This window comes from Zerene cesonia, chromosome 14 (assembly GCF_012273895.1).
Source record: "Zerene cesonia ecotype Mississippi chromosome 14, Zerene_cesonia_1.1, whole genome shotgun sequence".
Lineage (NCBI taxonomy): Eukaryota > Metazoa > Arthropoda > Insecta > Lepidoptera > Pieridae > Zerene > Zerene cesonia.
In genome coordinates, this window is record NC_052115.1 from 6,025,391 (window position 1) to 6,051,215 (window position 25,825).

The following is a 25,825-nucleotide window of genomic DNA, read 5'->3' on the forward strand; positions in this document are numbered from 1 at the left end:
TAAGCCTTCCAAAAGACCGGGTGCTTTCCTTCTGGAGGTACCCGAGTATTATGGAGAGATACACATAATAATAATACAACTACAATGATGGTCGATATGGCATTATTATTTTTTCATTACAGTAAAGTTCGTAGATGATGTATGAGTTAACTTAAGCCACAGGTCGTTCAAGGAGGACGTTTAGGCGGATCAAAGGTGCGGGGGATAAGCGAGCCCGAGATGCACATGTCGTGTTGTTGGCAGCTCGGGACGGTAATTAGGAACTGTGGCGCACACTTTTTAATGCTTGTAGGACGTAGGTTATATTATAATATGTATATGTTTAAAGTGATACATCATTGCGTTGTAAAGATGATACATACTTGTTCTATGAAGGATTGCAATTCGTCATTTCGTGTAACAAATATTTGCGTTTTGATCATTATTTACGTTGTACTGCTGTGTACTTAGCTTTAATATAAAATTAGTATGAAACACTTTCATAAGTAATGATATGATATATCATATGTGTATAATATAATGTTAAAGTTGACATATACACGGTTATTGCTTTCGAAATAAATTTACCCTTGAAAATTCTGCATACTTTTGGAGAATGTGTTTAAAATATTTAGCTCGTTTCGTTAATAAGTGGTTAACTAAATAAACGCATAAAATTGATCAGTAATAATAAATAGTAAAAGTATGAATGTCTTGTAAAAGACGAATAAACTTTTTAGTTGTACATGGGTGAGGTAACTATTGATAGATACCCAAATCTGCTTGTTTTTTATCTGTATTTTTATTATTTATTTCATCTAGATTTACCCAGACTCGTTTATTTGACCACTGCTTAAAAAATACGTCTATCATTCATAAATTAGGTATCTGCTTGTGAAAGAACTTTTTTATCGTGTACGTGTATCGTTACTTATTTGTGTCATTGAATAGAATTCTTATTTTCACTTTCACAATAATATCCGCTGTGAATATTTTTCTTTTAACAAATCAAACTATCGCTGTCTGTCCAATCCATCTCAATATGGCTATAATTAAAAGATGACTATAATAATACAAGCTAATAAACTGATAGCAATGTAATGATTATCGACCTTACTTAATATTAAACGTATATCGAAAATATGTATACCTAACTTTGGCGGGAAATTAAAAAAAGCCATCGTTCATATATTCATTGTTGATGTATTCCACAGACTATATTTGATTTATGAATTCAAAAATGGAACTACGGACTCTCATTCTATATACTTATTATATATTTTTCACAATGAACCTAATGTTTAACCTCTATACACACATTAAATAAAAAAAAGTTAATTCTATAGAAACCTAACAAAATTTTGCATTTTCAATATTAATTGACTACAAAGATCGCGCGCATTGTTATGCACCTTTGAACAGCATTTCATCGTACATTTTTATTCGGCACAAATCCACAATACCAGTTCACGGCACCTTTCGTTCTGAATGCATGCTTTTTAATCGAATTCGGTCCGTATTTGCGAACGAAGAATTTACAACTAAACTCGCTTGCATGACTTTTCAGTCATTGGTACATGTTGAAACGTCGGTAATAATAAAGTTGGATTATTTGGCTTGCACTTCTTTGGGATTTTAGTTATATTTACTCAGAGCTCTGTTTCATAGTTGCAGTACATGCAATATAGATATTTAATTACGCCTTAGCGTTTATAAGAGTACACAGAATACTAGTAGCAGATGTTAGTATGATTTATATAGGCAATATATGCGTAATATATTATAAGCAAAGGAAAATTCTCATAGAAAAGAGATGTTTCATTGCGGTAAAAGGAAGCATTTTCATTCTCTAACCTTCTAACTATTTATAAGCGTAAAAATCGTATACGTGAATGCAATACCAACAAACAAAAGACAGTTTCATAAAATTATTATATTAGTAAGGACAAATGTACTTAGTACATTGTATTGTATTTGTTTGTACTATTAGATAGGTTGCTTGTCATCTAATATCACGTGAATAAAACCGTAAATTGAAAGCGGTAACGTAATAGAAATATAGATTATGACTACAATAGTGTCAATTAAATACGTTTATTTGACATTCTTGGTACATGTTTCATTTATTCTTTGTCTCTGGGCACAAATTTTCTCATTTTTCTACGAATTATCTCAGTAAGCGTCCAACAGGTTGCCCCTTGAGGATGAAATTAGGCCAGCGTTATTTTTTCTTACAACTAAGGGATTTTCGCAGTAGATTTTTCTTTTCTTGATATAAGAATCATGTGTTGTGTGAACTTTTATTGTGTTTGTACAAGGAAAGGCCAAATCTTTCAAACAATAACAAAACTAATCTCAGATAATTTGTTACGTGAATCAAATTTTTGTATATAAGTTATTCTTTCTTTGTTGAAGTACTAGTTATTTGCGTCGGTTTTATTTAAAGGTATTAAAAGTTACGTCTCTATTAGATATGTTACCTATTGAGACTTATTTGATAAAAACTGCTACTGTTTCTTTCGATAAAGGAAAACTTCTTAATGAATCCGGCATGTTGGTTTACAGATTGACTATGTCACATTTGTATCGACTCGCAAAGGAGACCCAATAATGCATACGATCCTATTACGTTCGGTGAGCGCGGGAGCAGTAGACCTGTATCCCTTTCCCCTTCCCACTGTATTCCTGCATTTCCATCGTCAATCGTTTCCTTATCCTCTTTGTTTTATAAGCTGGCAACATATTAACCTTAAAAATAATTAAACGATAAAAATTTAAAACTAACTCTTAATCGTTTTCATATTTAAGTGTCAAATTATTATTTACGTAAGCGTAATCAGAGCGGTATAGCTGGTTATTTTTAATTAGTATAATTAAGTAAAATTTTCCAGGTTTTGTTTAATAAATTGTGTTTTAAACTGGGTTATTTAAGTTATTGCTCTCGTTTATGAAGCAGTTCGTTATTTTATGTACGGATAATTGTAATTTTAGGTGTTGTGGTTGCGGTTGCCATGACAATAGTTTTATAGAAATTGTTTCAGGGGGGAATAATTATTGAACGGAACGTTCGTTCAATTAATGCTCGAAATGAGAACATTTCTCTAAGACTACTTAGTACATTTAAGACTCCTAAGTTGGGACAGTATTCTAGGTATATCGGTAGGAATCTGATATAACTCACGGTTTCTTCCCCCGGAGGCGGAGGTAAGATTTCTCCGCTTAAAAAATAACTTAGATTACGACTTGAATGCTTCTTTGATAACTGACCATAGAGAAACGGAGGGTGGCAATTGGAGGATGTTAGATAGTATGTCATCCATCAATCGCAGACGCAACTAGATAGATTCTGTTTTTGAAGTTAGACTTAACGTAATCCCGACGATTTAACTCTAGTGTTTGAGGAATAAAAATCTAGGTGCCCAGAATTTATAGTCATAAAAATGTTCATAAAGAGTTTATAATTGATTAAAAAAATAATTGGATGGGATAAATTGAAAAAAATAATTTCTGCACGCTCGCCTAACCTCGAACCCTGTTTTTTATTAAAATCTCCACCATCTGCTTGCTTAGTCTTTTTACTCGTTAGTTGTTATTTCTATTATATGTATATTGTTGCGATTTAAATTATATTTTCTTGTTACAGGTAAGTGCCTTCACTATTCACATGTGTTTTTGGTAAATGTATGAATGAGAACGATTAAGGGTCTTTTAAGTAAGTACTCTATTAATAGAATATGACTGCTATAAGTAATGTAACTTATAAAAATCCTGTTTGTCTTGAAAATTATTAAGCATTCAAAATTATAATCCCTGCTAGACTATCGTCCCGGCTCCGCAGCGATATCAAGATTCCTGGTATAACCCAAGGGAGCATTTAATCGGGATAAAAATCAATTATATCACCCAGTCAGCTCATATCCTGTCTGTATACCAAATTTCAACAAAATCCATTCAGGAGTTTCAGCGTCATTGACGTCAAACAACAGTTCGCAAAATATATGTCATTATTATTATATTTATATATTTCGAAGAACTCTTTTCATTTATAATTAATGCTATGTTTGTGTTATTAAAACGTTATAAAATTAAATATTGCTCTATGGGAAATATATTTATGGCCGATAGAGAAAAATTGTATCTTTACCCTATTTCATAATTTGTTAGGTCTGCCAAGCCATTAATTTCTCGTCCTATCTTTTCTATTATCCATTACATTAAACATAATAAGTTTACTTACATAACTATTATCAAAATAATCCTAGATTATAAGTATATTGCGATATTGGTTCTTGCTTTAACTTTATTTATATTTGAACAAGGTTTTTTTGCAATTAAAAGCGAACGTAACAAAAAACGATTTTATTTTATTTTGTCTAGATTTACAGCTAGTAAAAGTAACTAACCTTTATGAATACTACAAAAACGATATAATAACTATTAATTTGGTCACGTTCTTTCTTACATTTAATAGTCGTGAGTGGATACGATAACGCAATAATTAAGTAAATCAACAAACACAAAAGTCCTTATCAATATTGCATTAAATGCTCAATTTGCTAAAATGATTCTCAATTTATATTAGTATATCTTAAATTTAAACGTTTTTTATACGTATTCGAAAAAATACTGTTTGATTAAATCGTCCCAAATAAACTTATCGCAAAACATCGCTCTTTTCCGTCACAAAATGCTTTAAATAATGATGCAATTTAACACTGTATTCTTAAGGCCTAACACTTAAAATTCATAAAAAATATTATAACAATTTCAACGCTAGCACACACGAAATAAGAACTAAAGTGAGACTTATAATCCTAGCTGCTGAGGAAGCCTGCGGCGGGGTATAGTGTATGGCAAATATGTTATTCCAAAATCCCATTCTTTGTTGATGGACGTTCACCCTCACTTCTTCTTGGAAACTATGGCTAGATGATATGGTATCTTCTCCACTGAGACGCAATGTTATTGTAGAAGCTGCTGTATAAGGATTCCAAACAACTGCTGTGTTTGCTGGGTTTGGGTCACTGAAATGTAAAATTTTCATTTTAGTCTGTGAAAAAGAATCTTGAATGAATAACACAATAACAAACGTATACCAAATTATATCAATGTTTGTGTAGATGATGCTTTAAAAGTTTAGTCATATGTTCGATAAATTAATTTGTAATGTTTCAACACTTACCCATTTCTGGCAAATGCAGAGAAACGTTTCAATAACGAGTTCTGTACAGGATAGTCGCCTGAACGTAAATCAAAGTCAAAAAGATAGTTTAGCATCGCACCATGCTTAGCTCCAGTTACTGGTATTTGGGGATAAGCCCAATCTGAGTGATGGGTTCCACGGAAGGCAAACTCAAGCAATCTCACTGGAGACCTCGAGGTTGCCGCTCTTTCTGCTATTCCTCTTATCACAGAAACTAGTATCATTGTATCTCCTTGATAATCTAAGAAATCTTCAATAGTTTCCATATTGATTGCTCTCTGTGCAAAATAATATTCCCTGATTGATTGGGCTACAGCTGACTTATTTTGCGCCGATTCAAATTTAAGATCGACTTGGACAAAGTCTGTAAAATTGTTTTGCATTTTGTTCAACCAATTACGGAAAGCTGCTTGTTCTGCCCTTATGGTACCTTCCTTATCAACAAAAGCAGCAATATATGGAACGTGACTGTAATTGCCATTGCGTAATAGATTTATAGGAGCGTCGGTTAAAACACTATCGTTTATATTGAGATTCCTATCTTCAATACACGGTGCAAAAAGGGGGGTGTTGTTAAAGAACTCAAAGTCATTTAGTACAGGTGCAAGGACATTTATATCGGTTGAGGCAAACGCTGCAGCGAGTTGTGCTCGTGATTTACCAACATATTGAAGTTTCTCGCCTAAACTTTCTGCATATTTGATTGGTTCATATGCTACCGCCCAGGGAGATAGTGCTGATCCACTAATAGCGATGACTTTGTGAACTAAACCTTGTGATAGAGGCGATAAAGTTATCAATTCGGCAATTGCAGCACCTGAACTATGTCCAAGCAATACAACATTATTTGGATTCCCACCAAAACCAGCTATATTGTTCTTAATCCATTGTAATCCTTGGATAACATCTTTAAGGCCAGCATTACCTGGTGCGTCTGGCACACCTAAACAGAGAAATCCGAATATTGATAGCCTGTAATTCATTGAAACGACCACTAAGTCCTCCTCTACAAGTTTCTTTACAGAGTACAACTTTTGTCTAGTGGTAGTGTATTGTTCACTTTCAAGCCAGACAAGCACCGGTCTGTCTTTGGTGGTTGCATTCGGTGTGAAAACATTGAGAACCAAACAGTCTTCGACTCCAACAAGACCTCTGGATGTAGGCTGGGCGCAAATGATTTTTGTATCTATGGCATGGTAGTCTCCAGGATATACAGGTGCTGGTGTAGGTGCCTGAAAATATAAATATAATAATTAGTTGTATTTTTTAATAAAATATAAATTAGCCGTGAAATTTGTGCCGTTTCATATTTTGCTTGCATTGACTTGGAAGTAATCTTATCAGATAATACATAACCTATATCTCGAAGCTTATCGAATCTTTATTTATTCAATTTATTTGTATTGAATGCTATTTACATGTAAGTATAAATGTTTGAGAATCATTGGTAAGAAATTGTTTTTAAACCTACCTAATTGAGTTAAAGGATATTTGTTTATATACATTTTGTCATATCTTTATTAAATAATAGAAATTGTATTAATTGAGAAACGTGAAACGTGTTCGCAAAAATAAAGTTGTTTGAACTGTAAATGTTAGAACTACATTACAACTCTACTGAAATATATGTCATCATCATCATCATCAGCCCTTATATGTTCCCACTGCTGAGACGCAGGCCTCCTATGAGGGTTCAGGCCATAATCCACCACGCTGGCCAAGTGCGGGTTGGCAGATGTCACATGTCGTCGAACTTTTGATTCTCGGACATGCCGGTTTCCTCACGATGTTTTCCTTCACCATTTTAAGCAGTGCTAATGTTATCTACATGCGCAGATAAATTGAAAAATCATTTATTTCCTGCACGCTCGCCCGGTCTCGAACCCCGACTTATCGATTTTGAAGTCCGAGGTTCTCACCACTTAGCCACCACTGCTTCGAAATATATGTAAATGGAAATATATGTGTTTCACACATATTATCCTTTTCTTTTTTTTAACAAATACAATGCTCTTTAATTTGTGTGGTGGCTAAGGTCTTACTTTTCATCAAAGTCAAGTTATCGAAACGACACTAGAAAGCCCTAAACTAACTTAAGTATTTTTCAGTTTAATAGCACGCTATTGAAATCATAATTATTCCAAACATCAAAGGAAATCGTCGAGAGGAAGCTGGCATGACGAAGAAACAAAAAAATTGTCGCTTATGAGATCTTCCTTCATTTGGCTAAGATAAATAGCCTTATAGGATTGATGATGTTCATTATGTATTGCCCTCTTCCAGAAGTAATGAGAAGAGATTGACAATACCACGTAGTTTAGCTCAAAATTATATCGGTATGTCAAATGGCCTATAAGGCACAAATTACATTCACGACTTAAGAATTAACAGTTCTTATCGTGTTCTGACTCATTGAGTTACGTCGCTAATTTTGACACTTAACCTATGTTAAGGAGTGGACTCCTTGTCAGTAGCTCAATCTCAATAGCAAAGATCTATGTGAAGAGAGTCTCCGGATGTACAAGTTTTAATTATGAGTATATGAAAAAATATGACAGATTATTCGAGTTGCTTTAAATACAGATGTATAATATTTACATATCTGAGTAGTATTAATAGTTGAGTTGAAATCTCAAGGAATAATCTGCTCGAAAATCTACCTATACGAGGTATGAAACAATCGTGCGCGTATGCATTTGTTGCATAATTTTCGCTACTTTATAAAGTAACAGCTAAAATTAAAAAATGCCAAGCGTTTGTAATCTGACATGCACTGCTCATCCTAATAGCAGTTAATCACCTAATGCTCGAGAACGGCTCGACCAATTCGGCTGATGATTTTTTTAATGTTTTTTGATATAGAAGGGAATACGTACCACGGGTGAAGTCGGGCGGAACGCCGGTTAAAGATATAAATACACCTGGATACAAGCGTTAGGATAGCTAGCAAAAAACTATAATGAATGTATTATCAAAACACATAAACGTTTTATCGTTTGCATGTGTGTCGTTTATATTCGCTCTAATTGCTGTTATCGTAGAAACTTCAGGACATTCGTGAAAAATTAACAATTTAATATTAGTACAATTAGATGCTTTAAACATTTGCGTCAAAAAGTTATTGTAATCGGCAAATTTATGTATGAGACTAGCGGTCCGCCTCGGCTTCACCCGTGGTACGTGTTTTCATCCATAAGAACCTTCCATGTGCCTTAACAAAAACATTAGAAAAATATTAGCCCGAAGGTCGAGCCGTTCTTGAGTTAGCATCACTTTTGGCGATTAATTTATATGTATATAGATAGATTATCATATATTATACGACTCTCTAAATGTTTTATTTGTTATGCCTTTTGAACGATATTATATATTTTTATGGTTTCGCAAATTGTGGTAAAATTACGATGAAATTGCAATACCAACCGATACAGGCACGTGTGACGTAATGCGTATGAACAAACGCATGCCTAGATACGCTCACATACATAATAAATATAAATAAAATGCTTCATAACTACCTTGAATCGATTTTGCCCAGCCGTGGAGCCGGCATAATGTATTCCATAAAACGAATAATAGTTTCCATCGCTAGCACGGCTGCCGATAACAACACCTTGCGTCGTGTTTACAGAGAGATTATCTTGCGCATACGCAATCGCGAACAAAAACAAAAACACTAACATTTTCGACGTCCGCGCACCTCAACGCTCCGGTGCGGAATGACTTTGGCGAAGGCAAAATGTGGATTGTAGAAAACTTTTATCAGCGTAGATATTGTATCGTGGATGATATCATCAAGAAATAACAAACCAGAGATCTTTAAACATGAGTCGAAGAACATTTTGGGGATTTCATAAATGTCAAGTGGATATGGGGCGTGGGGTGAAATTTTTGCAAATTCAGTTGTTTGAAATTTTAACAGCTTTTGAACGCTTATCTTATAGTGGGGTATGGCAATACACATGTTTGTTGTGCATATAGGAATGATTCGCTGATGATGCCATGCTAGATTTTTTATAAATAAGCATTTTACATTATAGAGAAAGGAAGAAAATACATAGGTATATATTGTATTGTCTTTCATGTATTGTCTGAAGAAGATGGTTTATCGCCAAGAGTATAAGTTTAAATTGTAGAAGGTACGTGAATAAGCAGGGTACTAAAGTAATTGCACCATAAATCGGTATGGTAATAACCGTCATATGTAATTACGGCAATTGTTCAGATTTGTATAACTAAATCACCGTTATAATTAGTTATAATTAGTAATGAAACTAATGATTCCTATAACAACACGGGATAGTGTTGTTTCTGACGTGACTTAAGTTTATAGAATTTAAAACTGATTTAGGGTATTTTTTTGTATGTCACCCTGACTTCCCCCTTGGGAAACTGCATCTTTTGAGATATCAGATCGCTAAGAATAATTGTACAAGTCATCGAGGCGAGGCAATGTTTAGAAGGAGTATTTAGATCCTTCAGAAAGGATCTATCGAGACATTACAAAAAGAAGATTTTTCCTTGTAAAGAAAATGTTCTGAAAAGTTATTATTTCATAATCTATGAGTAGTATATTGCGGATCCTATCATTTGTAACGGGCCTTTTATATTGAAGCTAGATAGGTTTCATAGGATAAACAAAATACACATAAATATTGTTTGAGTATATATTAAAACAATGCCTACTATAACACTAATATTATAAACATGAAAGCTTGTTTGTTTGGATGTTTCTTCGTCAATCACGCTGAAACTACTGAACGGATTTTGATGAAATTTGGTTTACAGACAGGCTATGAGCTGAATTGGGTGATATAATATATATATACATTTTTTTATGCCGATTAAATGCTCCCTTGGGATAAAAAAGGAATCTTGATATCCGAGCGGAGCGGGGACCAGTGTCTAGTGTAGTATAAATTTCGGTAATCCTACTAGTCCTTACTAATCTTTCTTCTTCTTCTTATATTATAAATGCGAAAGTTTGTAAGGATTTGTGTGAGTTTGTTGCTCTTTCAGGCAAAAACTACTGAATCGATTGAAATGAAATTAAGTACGTAGACAGCTGGACAACTGGAATAACTAAACTAATAATATAGGCAATTTCTTTATATTCCGATATTCCTAGGGGATACGGACTTACGCAGGTGAAACCGCGGTGCGCAGTTAGTGGTCTATACATATATAACTATAATACCGACTAATTAATAAAAAAATAATAATTCGAATAGATTATAAACCATTGCCGACAAACATTGCATAACATAACTTCTACTCTTTGTTATTATATAAAAGGACGTGAAAATTGGTTTTACGCAACAAGAAAATCTAGTTTTAATACTTGAATTTACTCTGATGCTTCATTACGCATTTTTTTAGTTTTAGAATATAAAGTTTTGAGTTTGGGATTGAACTGCCCAGATATGAGCACGAGGGAAACTAGGTCATTCTAGTGTTTAACTTGGATACACGACTTGTGGAGTAAATTTATTGGGACTTGTTTGAAAATAATTAAAGTTTCCTATTTGTTATGGATCTGTTGATTGAAAAGGATATATAAAAAGGAATTTTGATGATATTTAAAATAAGTGACTTATGAATGTTGAATCCTACTATCCTATCCTCCTAATCCTATCCTATTCTATCCTACTAATATTATAAAAGCGAAAGTTTGTAAGGATGTGTGTGTGATTGTTACTATTTGACGCAAAAACTACTGAACCAATTGCAGTGAAATTTGGTGCGTAGATAGCTGGACAGCTGGAATAACACATAGACAACTAAATGCCGATATTCCTACGGGATGCGGACTTACGCGGGTGAAACCGCGGGGCGCAGCTAGTAAGAAAATAACAGTACCTCTTCTTCATTCTTTCACACTGTAGATTTACTAGCTGTGCTCCGCGGTTTCACCCGCGTTAGTCCGTATCCCGTAGAAATATCGGAATAAAAAGTTGCCTATATGTTATTCTAGTTGTCCAGCTGTCTGCGTACCGAATTTCATTGCAATCGGTTCAGTAGTATTTGCGTGAAAGAGTAACAAATACACACACACACACATCCTTACAAACTTTCGCATTTATAATATTCGTAGGATTTAAATTTGTTAGATTAATGAAATATTTAGATTTAGAGCTGTTATTCTCGTAACAACATTTTAAATATTAAGGGCACTTAAAAGTTTGACTATTTCCCCCCCGGAGGACTACACACACTTTTGCGTAGCTAAATAGCGAGGTTAATTACGAAGAGCATGGGTTTGACACACCTTCAATTGCGTACTGCTATGGCTAAAAGTTAATTAAATGGAATTCACATAGAGACATCAGCTCTTGCTTTAGTATGGTAAAAGAAACGTTTTATGTATTATATGTTGAGAAATGTAACTGGAAATATTTTCTATTTAAACTTATTTTAGTATTTCATTTAATTCATTTACTAAGTTTACATTGTATAATAAAATAGTGAAAATCTGATTATATGTATATTAAATGTATCCCTATTTCCCTTGGTCACGCTTCACACGTGAACGGGTGGACCGATTTCAAAAATTTTTTCACCATTACAAAGCTGCAATTACTAAGTGACATAGGCTATATATGTACCACGGATAAAACCAGGGCGAACAGCTAGTAATCAATAAAAACATCAGTTGAAAAGCATATTTACGTCATTCTTTTATACAAAAAGATCACCGCCGCCCCTGGTAGGGAAGTACCAATCCAAATTCTGGAATGGTACAACAATTCAAAATCAATCACAAAAGGAATCACGGCAATCGCGTGAACATAATAATATATTTGCTTACTTCATTTACTTTAGACGTAGAGTACCACATACATCAATTAACGTCAATGCATGGCAAGCTAATTGAATAGTTACATTGTAGTTCTAGTTATAACTACTACTATAGTATGATATTATCTGTGGTATAGCTTAATCTATCAATTAAGATTGTGTTGCACACTTAGGTGACTTAATAAGATTAAATTCATTTTTAAAATGATTTTTCACTATTTTAAGGGGTTGCATTGTTGTTCATCTGATCGCCTGTCGGTTTGTCAAACGCCCTTTTTTTTCTAGTGTCATTTGGCCTGTGATAAAATCAACTTTATTGTAAGGCAATGCAATCAAAAGATCTACTATGTAACTGTTATAATAAAACTGTGGGCTTTGATTCCCTGCAAACCCTGTGGTCGGTAGCACTTGGCCGGTTTTTTAATAATAAATTTGCATACGTTTCGTTATTCTTCATGGCGTCAGCATATTGTTGTAATGATAATGAAAGCAGCTATCTACAAAATTATATTGAACTGAACGCTTTCGAGGGTGGTAAAATGAAAGATGAAAATGAATTCTGTTTATGACAAAGTAAAGCAAAAATAATATGTGTTTTATTGGTTATAATTTATACTCCGAAACGAACCTAAATGATGATTCATAGGGTGTAAAATATGTCAGCTATAAGTAACTTCCTTTTTGAGTAAACATCGGTGAAACTCATCGAAAATAAACAGAAATGACTGATACCATGATATCTATGCTGTCAGTCACGCATAACGATAAAATAATGATAAAATAGTTCAATATGATATCAGTGCAACTCACTTTACTATGGTATCTTTGCAAGGTATGTAGGAGGGTTTGTACGGATGTATACATGGTGTTTTCGGCAAGATTATGAAAGTTTTAATATAATCAAATACAAGACTAAGAGTAAATTATACTACTATGAACCCATCTTTTATTAATTACAAAATATGCGCATATTTGTTTTAAGATACATTAAAATTGCAACAGGTTTATTATAGCTTATTATAGAATACGATATATCATTATTAACGTGTGTTGAAGACGTTCCTATTATCTTTACCTGTTTTTTTATTAGAAAACTGCTGTTTACACTGCCAAATTTCATTGCAATCGGTTCAGTAGTTTTTGCGTGAAAGAGCAACAAACACACACATCCTCACAAACTTTCGCATTTATAATATTAGTATGATTTCAATGCTATAAAACTAAAAATTAAATATACTGAGTACAATTAAAAACCTTTGTAATATTTTCCCAACATCCAAGGTAAGGTTTTTTTTCCCAATTTCGCGAATACCAACCGAGATTTTCAATTACTTTACTACGTTATAAGAATATTAAGCGGCGCGTCACGTTCAGGCATAATGGCTTAGTATTAAGGGTTAATTTCATTTATATATTCGAGCTTTGATGCTGAAAATTTAATCGCCTATTTGACCGATTCTAACAGAGAACTTAAACAAATAAGATATAAAACATCTTTGCATATTATTTAAGTTTAATTTTAAAATTGCTCAAATAGGCGATTTGGCGGGAGGCGTTTGCGTAATACGCAAACATGGTTGTTTTTTGGCAATACGCCATCCGATAAAAATTATTTAACGTTTTCTCTTGAAATAAATGTTACGTGCATATATTTTTCATGGAGTTCCCTTATAGGGTTCGCTCGTTTTTAACATCGATAATAATTATCTAAAAGAAAACATGTGATAAAAACATGGAATAGTACAATTTTAATTTTCTACAAAAGAGCAATTTTAAAATCCATCACCATCGCGCCATAGTGATAAAATGAAAAATGTTATTCTCCTTTTTTATACACAATATTTAAACATCAACGCAGAGGGTATATGCATACAACATTAAAATGACTTCAAGCAAATTTATTAAAGTGTTTTCTTTAGCTATTCAATCTTATCCCTCCTGCGGAATTCCAGCATCGTACCACCCGTCATAAGGCTAACTTCCACCCACATCACCTAGACCGTTGGCGCACGAGTACAGTTCGCTTTTCGCGCCAATTCTTGCCTCGCACAACCCTTTTATGGAATGGTCTTACTTCGTCGTTGTTCCCGGCAACTTACAATCCGGATAAATTCAAAAAAAATATCTACCTCTTCCTTAAAAGGCCGGCAACACCTTCACAGGGACTCTTGTGAGGGTCATGGGCAGTGGTGATCGCTCGATAATGGGCGCACCACTTGTTCGTTTGTCCGCTTTCTTTTATAAAAAAAAAAAAAAAAAACATAGCTTATTACTAGATTCAAGAATCTTTATATAAATCTTCAGTTACTCAACCGCAAAGGATCATTGGATTAATGACGTACTCTGATTGAAAATACAAGATGAATATAATAGCAAATTGGAGAGCAGCCTCCACAACCGAAGGCAATTTGTTGCATTTACCCAGTCGTAACTGGCTTGCATCCAGACATGTAGTCGAAGAGAGTAAATTTTTCTTTGAAAATATTATTTTAGAATTTAATTTTTATGCCTTTAATACAATTTCGACTGCGCTCGTTTTTGAGAAAGTCTGTGGTAAACAAAACAGTCGTTATAGATAGATATATTGACTTGTACGATGGTGATTCTTATAATTTAACTTCAATACCTGTATTACCCATGTAAAATATGATTCAGTACATTGATTACATTATCGTACCATTTTTGAAGTGAAACTTCTTTAGAATTGTTGTGATTTCAAACCTGATGCAACGGAAAAAAAGACAGGTAAGAGACACAAATACAAAAAAGTGTAGAGTGAAGCCAATTGATTTTCCATAATATCTGTATAAGAACACATACAATATATTTGAAATTGAAAACGAACCATCAGGTTCATTGATAAATAAGAAGGTTCTCCAAAAAGACTATTTTTAAAACATTTGTATTTATTTCAGAAGTGGGATGATAAATATAAGGAAATGTAGCAATAGCTCTCACATTTTACGTAATTACGGATACAGGATCCGATATCCGCGAACCATATATTATTCACTAGCTTTTCGCCCGCGGCTTCGCCCGCGTAGAATTCGCTTATATCGCGCGACATGGTAAGGAGTATTTTCTTCGTATTAAAAAGTATGTTTTGTTCTTTCCCACGTTTAGCTCCATCTTCATACCAAGTTTCATCAAAATCGGTTTGACAATAACGAACTTTCATACAAACTTTCATCCCCTCTTTCAACCCTTTCTACCCTTTTTTCGCGTTAAAAAGTATCCTATGTCCTTTCCCAAGTTCAGTTCTATCTTCATATCAAATTTTGTCAAAATCGGTTCAGTGGTTTAGGCGTGAAAGCGTAACAGACAGACAGACAGACAGAGTTACTTTCGCATTTATAATATTAGTAGGGATGATTGGCCCACATCGTGACTTTGATACCGCGGTTCGAGAGTTCAGAATACTATTTTGTTTTCTTATATTTCCATTGAATAAGTATTTTTTTGAATTTTGTTTTTTGAATGAAATACAATTAAATTCTCTTATGGAAGGGAATGAAGGTGCTAATTTTATTTATAATAAATAATTTCATGCTTTTTGATATTGTTAGTGTGTGACGTTGTATGCGGTAATCTTTGGATGTAATTAGTAAAGGCTGCGTTATCTATCAATGTCATAGGCTTCAATTTTATCTCGGGCCAACCCGACCGCACCCGGGATGGGCGGCTAGTATGGTTATATACAAGTGTACAGAATATTCTAGTTCATTAAACAGTACCGAGAAAGCATCTTATAAATCATCATTAGAGAGAGCTTATTTGTGCGGTCCGCCATTTTGTCTTCCCCAAGCCATTACCTTTATATGCTCGATTGCGATTGTAGATTCTAGATTCTTTTTAGTACATACGTGAAATTGCTACATTTTATAGGGTTTTAAATTAACTTCATACGTGTTACATCGCACGTACGTAATCTAAGTCTAAACTAATAAAAGCATTTAAGAATTTGGCGCGAAAGCTAAAATGCTGAGTTTCGTTTTGTTATTCTGTCTCTATACTGGGGTTGGAAGCAATTTCTTACATAAGTACGAGTTAGTATTTCTTTAGGACACATTGTCGGAATTGTCGTTTCGATTGAAGAAAATACATGTAAAATAAAAGTTGTCATTACGCGTGATGGAACATTAGACGTGGGTTGAAAGGTCAAAGCATTTGGATTTTGATAAGTATTGGAAAATAAACGATATGTAACGATAAAATCACTTTCCGTTGACTGGGATAATCGTTTGAAAACATACAGTACTTGTTCTAGTTGAAAGAAGTTAAATTCGTAATAATATAATCACACTATCACACTAATATTATAAATGTGAATGTTTGTTTGTTTGAATGTTTGTACGTCATTCACACTGAAACTACTGAACGGATTTTGATTAAATTTGGTATACAGACAGGATACGTGCTGACTGGAGTGATATGATACTCATCTTTTATATATCTTTTTATACTTAACTTTTTATCTCTATTAAATGCTCCCTTGGGGTAAACCAGGAATCTTGATATCCGGGCGGAGCTGTGACGAGTCTAGTTATGGATAAAGCTAGGGTTGAACTTTAATAGTTCATTAAACACACATGCGAAGCGAGTTGTGCTCCTATTACTGAGTCAGAGGTTAAGAGGCCAAGGTCAGGTGCCAGGAAGCACTAATTACTTAATATCTAGGCACACTTAATTTGCATATAACACCTATAGGCATAAATTCAATCCTACTAATATTATAAATGCGAAAGTTTGTAAGGATGGATGTATGTGTATGTGTATGTTTGTTACTCTTTCACGCAAATGCTACGGAACCGATTGCAATAAAATTTGGAACGTAGACAGCTGAACAACTGGAATAACACATAAGCAACTTTTTAGCCCGATATTCCTACGAGATACAGACTTACAAGGGAGAAACTGCGGGGCGCAACTAGTCTTAAATAATTTTCGATTCTAGATATATGATATCAATCATTTAAAAGATATTTTAAATTATTGATAAGGTTGACAAGAAATTTATTCAGATATAATTTAAAGTAGTGTTGCGTTTATTAATGTATAATTTATTAGGTAAATGTTTATTTTGATATATTGAAGGAATTTATTTGATTTACACAAATAACTATAACCACAATGTTATGATCTCAAGTAGTCTTGCTCTATTCCCAAAGTGCATAAGTTATAAGATCTGGGTCAGGTCTTTTTAGACTGGTTTATTGCATTCGATCGAGAATGAGATGCGAGAGTGTCAATGGTATATAATGTTATAGATTAGAAAGAGACGGATATATAACATCGAAATGTGTAGAGAATGTTCATTCGTTTCGCATATGCGTGTGAGTCAGCCGGTCTTTATGAAAATAAACAATGTTTTGCGATTCCCAATTTTTTAACAAATTCGCAAAATGTGCTCAGAATTAAATGAGATTTTTGTTTAATATGTGAATATTGTGATGTGGATTATGTGAAATTATGTTTACAGGACCACTTAAATATATTAAGGTAACCGAATTTCTTTAAAGCATAAAATATTAGAGTTATTGTGCATTATTATTTTTATCAAAATCAAATAGATTGTAACAGTGATTAAACGTTTAAAGCGTGATTGTTCGGTGTTAAGAAAGAAAATAAAATATAATTTTAATTCACGAAAAAATTTGAACCCATTGAGTACAGATTTCTATAAATTTTATCACAGAAAATTCTCGAAATAAAGGAATTTGTTTGGGTGATTTAACCGGTAATTGCTCTATGGCGTGGAATCACCAGAGGCCATTTAAATGGTTTTTGTTAAAGAAATCCTGTTATTATTGTTCAAGGTTTGGATAGTGTCTAAAGTTTCGTATGTCATAAGAGATAAAAGATTTCTACAACCGCGTTTTTATCAATAATGTGCGTTTATTTCAGAATATTCTCGAATTATTTATGACAAGAGCTCCGTAATACATAGTATAAGATCTAACGTTTACATATTTATATACTCTATCTATCTTTTTATCGATTCTATGACAAAATCTTCTTTGAGGAAGGCTTTACGCTATACATGTACCACGGGCGAAGCCGGGGCAGACTGCTCGTATATAATAAGATTTAAATATTAATATGAAATTGTGTTTGATAAAGTAGTAAATTAACTCGTTTAAAAAACAGAAATACTTACATGACTTTAAAGTTTTTGTATATATAAGATCTAAATAATTTTTTTCTCATCCCATTGTGCCATTAAGTGCACACATAGACGGATCAAAGTATATATTTTCTATTGCTCATGTGTGGCTCTGATACATAAGATACATCACTGCCAAATATCATTAATATCCATTTAGTAGATTTCGCGTGAAAAAATAACAACCATCCGAACATTATTATAAACTTTTCCGTCTATTATATAAGTAGGATCTAGGTATAAAACAATTTTTCCCATTATCCCATACTCCTCGTACAATTACAAATGAATGAAGTAGGTTTTTATCTCAAAAATCCTTACAGCGAACATGTCATTAATAATTTTGTTCAGTGATACATATAACTTTTAATGGGGTCCTGCGAGAGTACAGAAGATTGCTTGTTAGTTAACTTCTGTATTTTGAACTGATGTTAAACTATCGTTTGCTTTACGGTATTTTATTCTTCTGATGCTCTTACACTACTGCTTCGTCTAGAAACGTTAAAATATATAATCATCATTCTTATAAAGCAAGTACTTTTACAACTCATTACATAACTAAAGGGAAACTTTTACTAATATATATAAATAATCTATTATTACTACATAGGACATAAGTAACGCGAAAGGAGTAAGAGCGAAAACGCTCATTGCAAAAAAGTCACAGAAAAAAGGAAAAGTAAATATTGTGGCTTTAATGAAAACGTACACACGCGTTGTGGCAATGTAGAATACCACGACAAGTTCTGAGCATAAATTAGTTTACCATAATTTCACTCATATTCTACCTTCCTACTATACTACTAATATCCTACTCATTCCTACTAATATTATAAATGCGAAAGTTTGTAAAGATTTGTGTGTGTTTGTTGCTCTTTCACGCAAAAAGTACTGAACCGATTGCAATGAAATTTGGTACGTAGGCAGCTGGACAACTGGGATAACATATAGACAACTTTATATCCCGGTATTCCTACGGGATAGGGCAACGCGGGTGAAACAGCGGGTCACAGCTAGTACGTACATATATGCAAACCCACAAGTAGAGAAGGACATTTCACAGTGCTTCTTCCTAACATCTATATTTTCGCTTAATGAGTACCTATTTTCGGTCTTCGAGCGTAACAACATACATAATTAAAACGTGAACAATTGTGTCATACAACAAAGAGTTCCGTCAATTATGCTGAATTATTCCATTCGTTCAACAGGTATTAAAGAGGTTTTCAGCGAAATATCGACTTTACACTGGCAACTCATAGGACGATGGAGTCTTTTTCGTTTTATTCCAATTAAAACGGATGGCCTTAGCAAACGTAAAAGGAAAAGCGTTTTTTAATTATTGAGTTATTAGCGAGGATTCCGGGATTCTAAGTCGGATAAGGAGTTAATACAACGATCTAATAAACGACGAAAAAATTTAGAATTTTGTATTAGTCGGATATGACGCGAATTACGACGTACAAAGTAATAAACTCTCTGTTTTGTAATATTCCTAGCTATTCACAGATAGAACGGAACTTTTCTGAATTTTTACTTCAGTCAAATTTTAAATTTAGGACTCGAATAGGAGTGACGTATTTAAAGCATACATTTGGATGTGACTTTAAAATATACATTCATCAACTAATTAAATAATCTCATACATACGGATAGAATAACATTACTTTTTAATTCCTATTTCATGTATCATCCAGTTTCACAAAGCTATAGCAAGGTTCTTTAGTTTAATGAGTATGTGTAAAGTTTTAGGTGTAGGTATGTGCTATATATTTGGGAATATTCTAATAAAAGTATGGTTCTTAGAAATTAAAAACTCAAACAATTTAAGAATTAAAGACAAGAAAATGGTATGGTTTTTATTCATATTCGAATTTGAAAGATTCATTTTACGTCCAACCTCACATGACGACTCTGCTATCTATATCAAGGAAAATATAAAATATAAAATAACGTATGAGTTTGTGCGTATTAATTCAAATAATATTCCAACGAAACAAAATCCCGCTGTTGAATATTTCATAATAGCATCCCGCAAAATGGTGAGTAAGCGAAATTAAACTGTTCATTTAAATAGACCAACAAATAATATTTAAATTGAAAATTTCGTACAGAAACAATCGTTAATTTTGCTATGTTATGTTTTTCACTTGGTCCCTTGGGACGAATCCTTGTTTCTAAGCTATAACTACGAGTATATTAACTACTAATGGTCCGCTTTGTCTTCGCTCGTGTTACATAGAGAGCCTGTGGCATTCAGAGATCACGTACATGTATTAATTTAAACCGTAGGGTTATTCAAATAATGAATTGAGGTGGTACAAGTTTAATGAAATATTTTCGAGGTTTGTGTCATTAACATTTAAATCGACGTTTCATACAATTATCAGCACTAAAGAGGTTTCAATAAATTTTAAGGTCTAGGGCCCAGAGATATCATCACGTGCCCATGCATAAAATAAGGGAAAAGTCTCATTACAAATACGCTGGCAGGTTTATCCAATGATCAATTAATAAAAAGTAACATATATAGACTTTTCAGGTGTGAATCGTAGGTATATATTATAACTTAAAAAATGCGGATCATTTCTATTCATATTTATCACTATATGGTCAATTTTTATCCGAGAACAGGAACAGGAACAGTAGAACCAAGTTAGTAATTCGAAATTACTAACCGTAATGAGATTTTGACATCTGAAGATCGTTTATTTTTATTTTTAAACAAAAAAAAGAAGAAGAAAGTATCATCATTCAGCGTTTTTTCGCAAGTTTTTTAACTCGAGTTTCCAGAATGACTAGGAGTTCAATGAATGATTTCTAACAAAAGTAATAGCCGTTATTAGTTCTCTAATGAATATTTATCGTTAAAATTTAATCTCTGACTCGAAACGATTTGAGATTTCCTGTGACTGGAGACTAATGAGATTTATTTGATTTAAGCCTCGGTTATGAGAATTATAAATGTTTGTGTGTACTATTACAAATTGATGTTTACATGTGGCCTTTGTTTACGCGTTATATTGTTAGGGTTATTTATTTATTTTAGAATAGGAATATTCTATCGAACATTATAATATAAGGTACCATTTCAATGGAGCGATCGATAAAAATCGTTTTTGGTTTTATGTTAAAACTAGCTATACATGACGCAGATATTTGTCGGCAATGATATCGAAATGAGTTTAGCTTTTAAATCCTCATGAACCTTCTTTGAAGCTTGCCATTACACAACAACAGTAACCTGGAAATTGAACTAATGTTTGCGGCAATGAGACAGCTGAGATTCAATTAAATTATCCGTAGATCATTACCAAATCTGTTTGCAAATAATCTAATATCATATCAATCGTATTATCCGGATTATTGGAGTTAATTCGGATATTCACATAATATATAAATATATTCATTTATGCGTAATCTCTGTTAACCGCGAATTATCTTGTTCAGTAAACATGTAATGATATTAATTCAATCGGGTTGAATATTGAACGACCACATGCTTTTCACCGAGTAAATGATTAAATGGTAATGCTGTTGCAATATTTAGGCTTCGCTTCTCTCGTATTTCAGTGCAGGAAAAAATACTGAATATTTTTTTTATGTCATCGTCGGCAATGGAGCTGATGGGTCGCCTAATGGTAATCGTAACCACCGTACCTGTACATATAAATGGATTGCTGACTTCAAATTGGAAAGGGATTAAGAAAGAATTGACCAGAGGTACAGAGGCAAGGATTTGGAAGGGTAAAGAAAAGGATATGGGCCTTCGGCTCCCCCACTCACCGAACAAAACATATTAATATGCTATTTCACGCTGATCTTCTGTGGAGGTGTGGTATTACCCCGGTGCGAACGGGCCCAAAACGCGTCTAAGAGTACTCGACTACAACATGTAAAAAAGTAATCCGAAATGTAGATGTATCTAATAATTTGTTTTGTCCAATTATATTGGGTATAAGTTGATCATGTTCAAACATGTGTTTATTTGTAGAATTATAGATATAAATGTTTAATAGACTATTCTTATTCTTGTCTTTCAACACGGTTCTAAGGAATAGAAGTAGTATGAAGCTCTCTTCAGAACTAATGCCAAGATCTCAAATATTAGTCATTATCTATTCTATACTATGCCGTAAATTTCTGTCTTTTTACCATATGGTATAAATATCAAATCTCACGCTCCGACGATCATTTCATTGTTATCTAGGTATATTGAATAATATAGCTGATGGGTTTGTTTGAATGCGTTAATTTTAGTAACTATGAACCGATTTGAAGCATTGTTCGCCGTTGAAAATATATGGTATGACCTCTGATTGCTATAGCCTATATACAATACGTGAAGTTTAGCTTTGGTACGTGCGATAGGAGAAGCAAGCTGAAGTATAATATACTACCGCCTCTGCCTCGGCTTTAAAAAAGATAGTGGTAACTGCAACTACTAACTTACTTTATAACTAACTAACTACTAACTTTATAAAGCGTTATAACTATGAACATTACCTACTGGCCTAAATTTTTAAATTTTCAGCCTTTGTTATAAGCACAGAAATAAAAGTCACGACACATGGTACCCGAGTCTCATTAACATAAATTGTCGAGTTATAATTTTAACAGGTAAGCACATTTTTGCGTGTCTAGAAAAAGTATAGTGTTTAATACACGCAAATTGATGTACCTAGTGTCACTATGTGAATGCTATATTTTTACTTTACATATTTGTAAGTACTAGGGTTTAACTGCGGATTTCTTCGTTTTGATAAAATGGACGACATTATCATCGTAAACCTTCTTCCTTCTTGGGTAAAGGGATGAAATTAGATGTAATGAAATAACTTTATGATAGGGATTAAATTTATGAAAACATAGACAACATTAGTCAATGATTTTTCAATGATTTAATTGTGGCCACTTACTTTATTTCCGTAACGAAATCTTGTATAAAAGTAAAAAAATAATATGCATGTGTTGGGCATTGTATATAAATGTATTAAGTAATTTTGTTATTAAATGAATATTAAAAAATATTTAGTTAAACGCAAGTCAAAGTTACAACCTACAACTACAAAAATAAATGGAAATATCCTGCAAGATCTACAGAATCGTCTTGTATAAGTTTATCTAGATACCAAAATACAAAATATTACACTGTACTATCCAATGTTCATTAAAATTTGTCAAACTAATTGTTCTGACCAAACTAGATCCGTATACTCTTTGTGCCAAACCGTCCAGTATAACTGGAACTACCATCGGTTTACAGTTCTTTCAGATAGTCGTATTCCAACCCAATGCAAGGGTCAACTGGGATGGCCACGTAATTAACGAATGGTGAATGAACAATTTCTCTTTTTAGTCTGACATGGCATATTCATATTGTGAAATGGTGATGCGACTCTTTCAATTATTTGTTAGAACATAAATACGGTCTTATATATCTTAAGTATTTCCTGATATTTTGGTAATTATTGGATCAGGAAAAAGTGGTAGGTGGTTTCGCAAAGTTTTCTACCAAAACTGATAAATTATATATTTATTGATATAATATTAGATTTTTCTAATTGATAGCACATCTAGACATGATTTTAAAATGTTTAACCTAAGGATGCCAAATTTCATCTAGAAAAGTAGTAATATTATTTCATATAAACATTTGAAATTATTTCGTGAATATGTATAAATGTTATCGTAAAACAAAATAGAGATGGCAGTGGAAGCGCGTCAAGAATACTATTGGATTATAAATATAAGAATTGGAAAACAGTGAAGTAGTTAAATTATACACGTTTTTTTCCACACAAACGTTAACAGCCATAGCAATGTTTCATTAAAATATTCAGTGGGTTTTACCGGGTCTCTAGATTAGATTTCTTTTCTCATTCAATGGTACTTAAATAGATTCGTTTTTAAAGAATTTAATTTAAATGTTGTTCAATCTGGAATTCAAAAAGTAGTGATAAGTAGTAATAAAGATTTCAAATCAGTTTTAATGACATTTTCATTTATAATATAAATTAAAAGTAAACGGCTATTACTTATTCATAATCATTATTCCTATCAATGTAATTTTAATATGTGAGTTTTTGTATACATATATAGTACGAGTATATACCTCTTAAATAAATATTATATTTTTAATTAATTAAGTTGACGTAATAAGGTGTTTCATAGAAGATAGGATATTCATGTAAAACTTTCCAATTTTATATTATTGTCTACATGCATTATATTATTTGTATGTTTGGGGTCATTGTCAAAAATAGAAGATTACCTTTCGACGTACTTTCCTATCGCAATATCAATCATAATTACACAGATCCAAATGTTCAAGAGTCTTAGCACAGCAGTGTGCGTGTGTTGATAAAATCAACCAATCAGATTTACCTTTTACATGTATTGTTCCGTATCAAAGCAAAAAGTTAATGGCTTTTCCACCTTGTCAAGCTAGTGTGAAATTGAAATCGTTTGAGATTTCACAAAACAATAAAGATCGACACTCACTTAACTCACTTACTCTTTCAGTAGTTGGTTTTGGACTTTTGATCCTTTATTAAGCCTTGAGTGAGATAGTGATTTGTTTCCTCCTGCTTGTCTTAATGTCATATGTTGTAGGTATTCAAATATACTTGTAGGTTTTTAATAGTGTTTATTGATTATGTTCTACTAATATTGTAAATGCGAAAGTTTGTGAGGATGGAAGTATATATGTTCGTAGTTTTTTTACGCGAACACCAGAGAACGGATTTTGATCATATTTGGCAATGATATTTACTATATACCAGGATAACACATAGCCTATAGAACTACTTGCCCGGGTTTATTCGCGGATGAAAACATGGTTAATATTGTTATCATCACGAAGCTAGCTAAAGTTGTAACTTTTTAATTCCTTTAAAAGTTCTTAATTTCCAAATATTTTCATTTAAAATCGAAAGCAAAAATACATTGTTATGTTTTTCTTAACAATGAAAACAGTGACCTCAATTTTCATTTCCTTCACAAGACAAGACCTCCCCAAAATGGTCCAAAACGTTCAATACGTCGACGTGCTATGTAAATAATGTAAGATCGGTCTTGCGCAACGAAATCATCATTAAATTAAAAAAATAAAGCTCCCCGTTCGTTCGCTCGAAAAGCTCACTGAAAGAATAGAACCTCTTTTTCAGTGAAGCCCCAGTTTGACGTTAATTATATGAAACGGGAGAATCACGTTAAAAAAGTTAAACGACCGTGTTCACCTTGACCAGTGTAAGCTGACCCGCGCCGTATCGCGTTCATAAATTCACGAGTTTTTAATGCATTTTACTTTGCAATTTAGCATTTTACATTACATATTTCATAATAATTCTGTCTGATGTACCGTTTAACGAATTACTTTCAACTGTTTTTATTAAAAAGGGATTTTCATTAGTTTTTTGAATATATAATTAAACATAAATCTTTGATACATTACAATTCAGTTTCACTCGCAGATGAATCCATGACTCTTCTATAACATAGGAGTTATCCTGGTACATAAGCTACATCACAGCCGAGTATCATCAAAGTACGTTCAATAGTTGTTGCGTGAAGTATCAAATATCCATACATCCATAAATTCCTAGTGTAATGTCCCTCTTTTCTGGAGTGTTCTACGGCTTTACGGCCACGCCACCTGCGCAATCGCTCACACAGAACCG

At 33.0% G+C, this 25,825-nt stretch overlaps 2 protein-coding genes across 11 annotated transcripts in view; one reads left to right on the forward strand and one right to left on the reverse strand.

Moving 5' to 3' along the window:
* Window positions 1-25,825, forward strand: part of LOC119831868 (transient receptor potential cation channel trpm) — a 163,958-nt gene that overhangs the window by 37,656 nt on the left and 100,477 nt on the right. Inside the window, exon 1 of one of the 10 annotated variants that reach the window (XM_038355432.1) lies at window positions 17,324-17,479. The exons of the other annotated variants lie outside the window; for them this stretch is intronic. Coding sequence (XP_038211360.1) covers window positions 17,450-17,479 — 30 coding nt within the window. The 5' untranslated portion in view covers window positions 17,324-17,449. Of the gene's footprint in view, window positions 1-17,323; window positions 17,480-25,825 lie in introns of those variants that run through there. 10 annotated transcript variants of the gene reach the window in all.
* LOC119831869 (venom carboxylesterase-6-like) lies at window positions 4,324-8,897 on the reverse strand. Its single transcript, XM_038355435.1, has 3 exons — window positions 8,701-8,897; window positions 5,162-6,414; window positions 4,324-5,003 (listed from the first exon to the last, which is right to left on the reverse strand). The coding sequence occupies exons 1-3, from the start codon at window positions 8,863-8,865 to the stop codon at window positions 4,736-4,738; spliced, it is 1,686 nt and encodes a 561-aa protein (XP_038211363.1). The 5' UTR covers window positions 8,866-8,897; the 3' UTR covers window positions 4,324-4,735.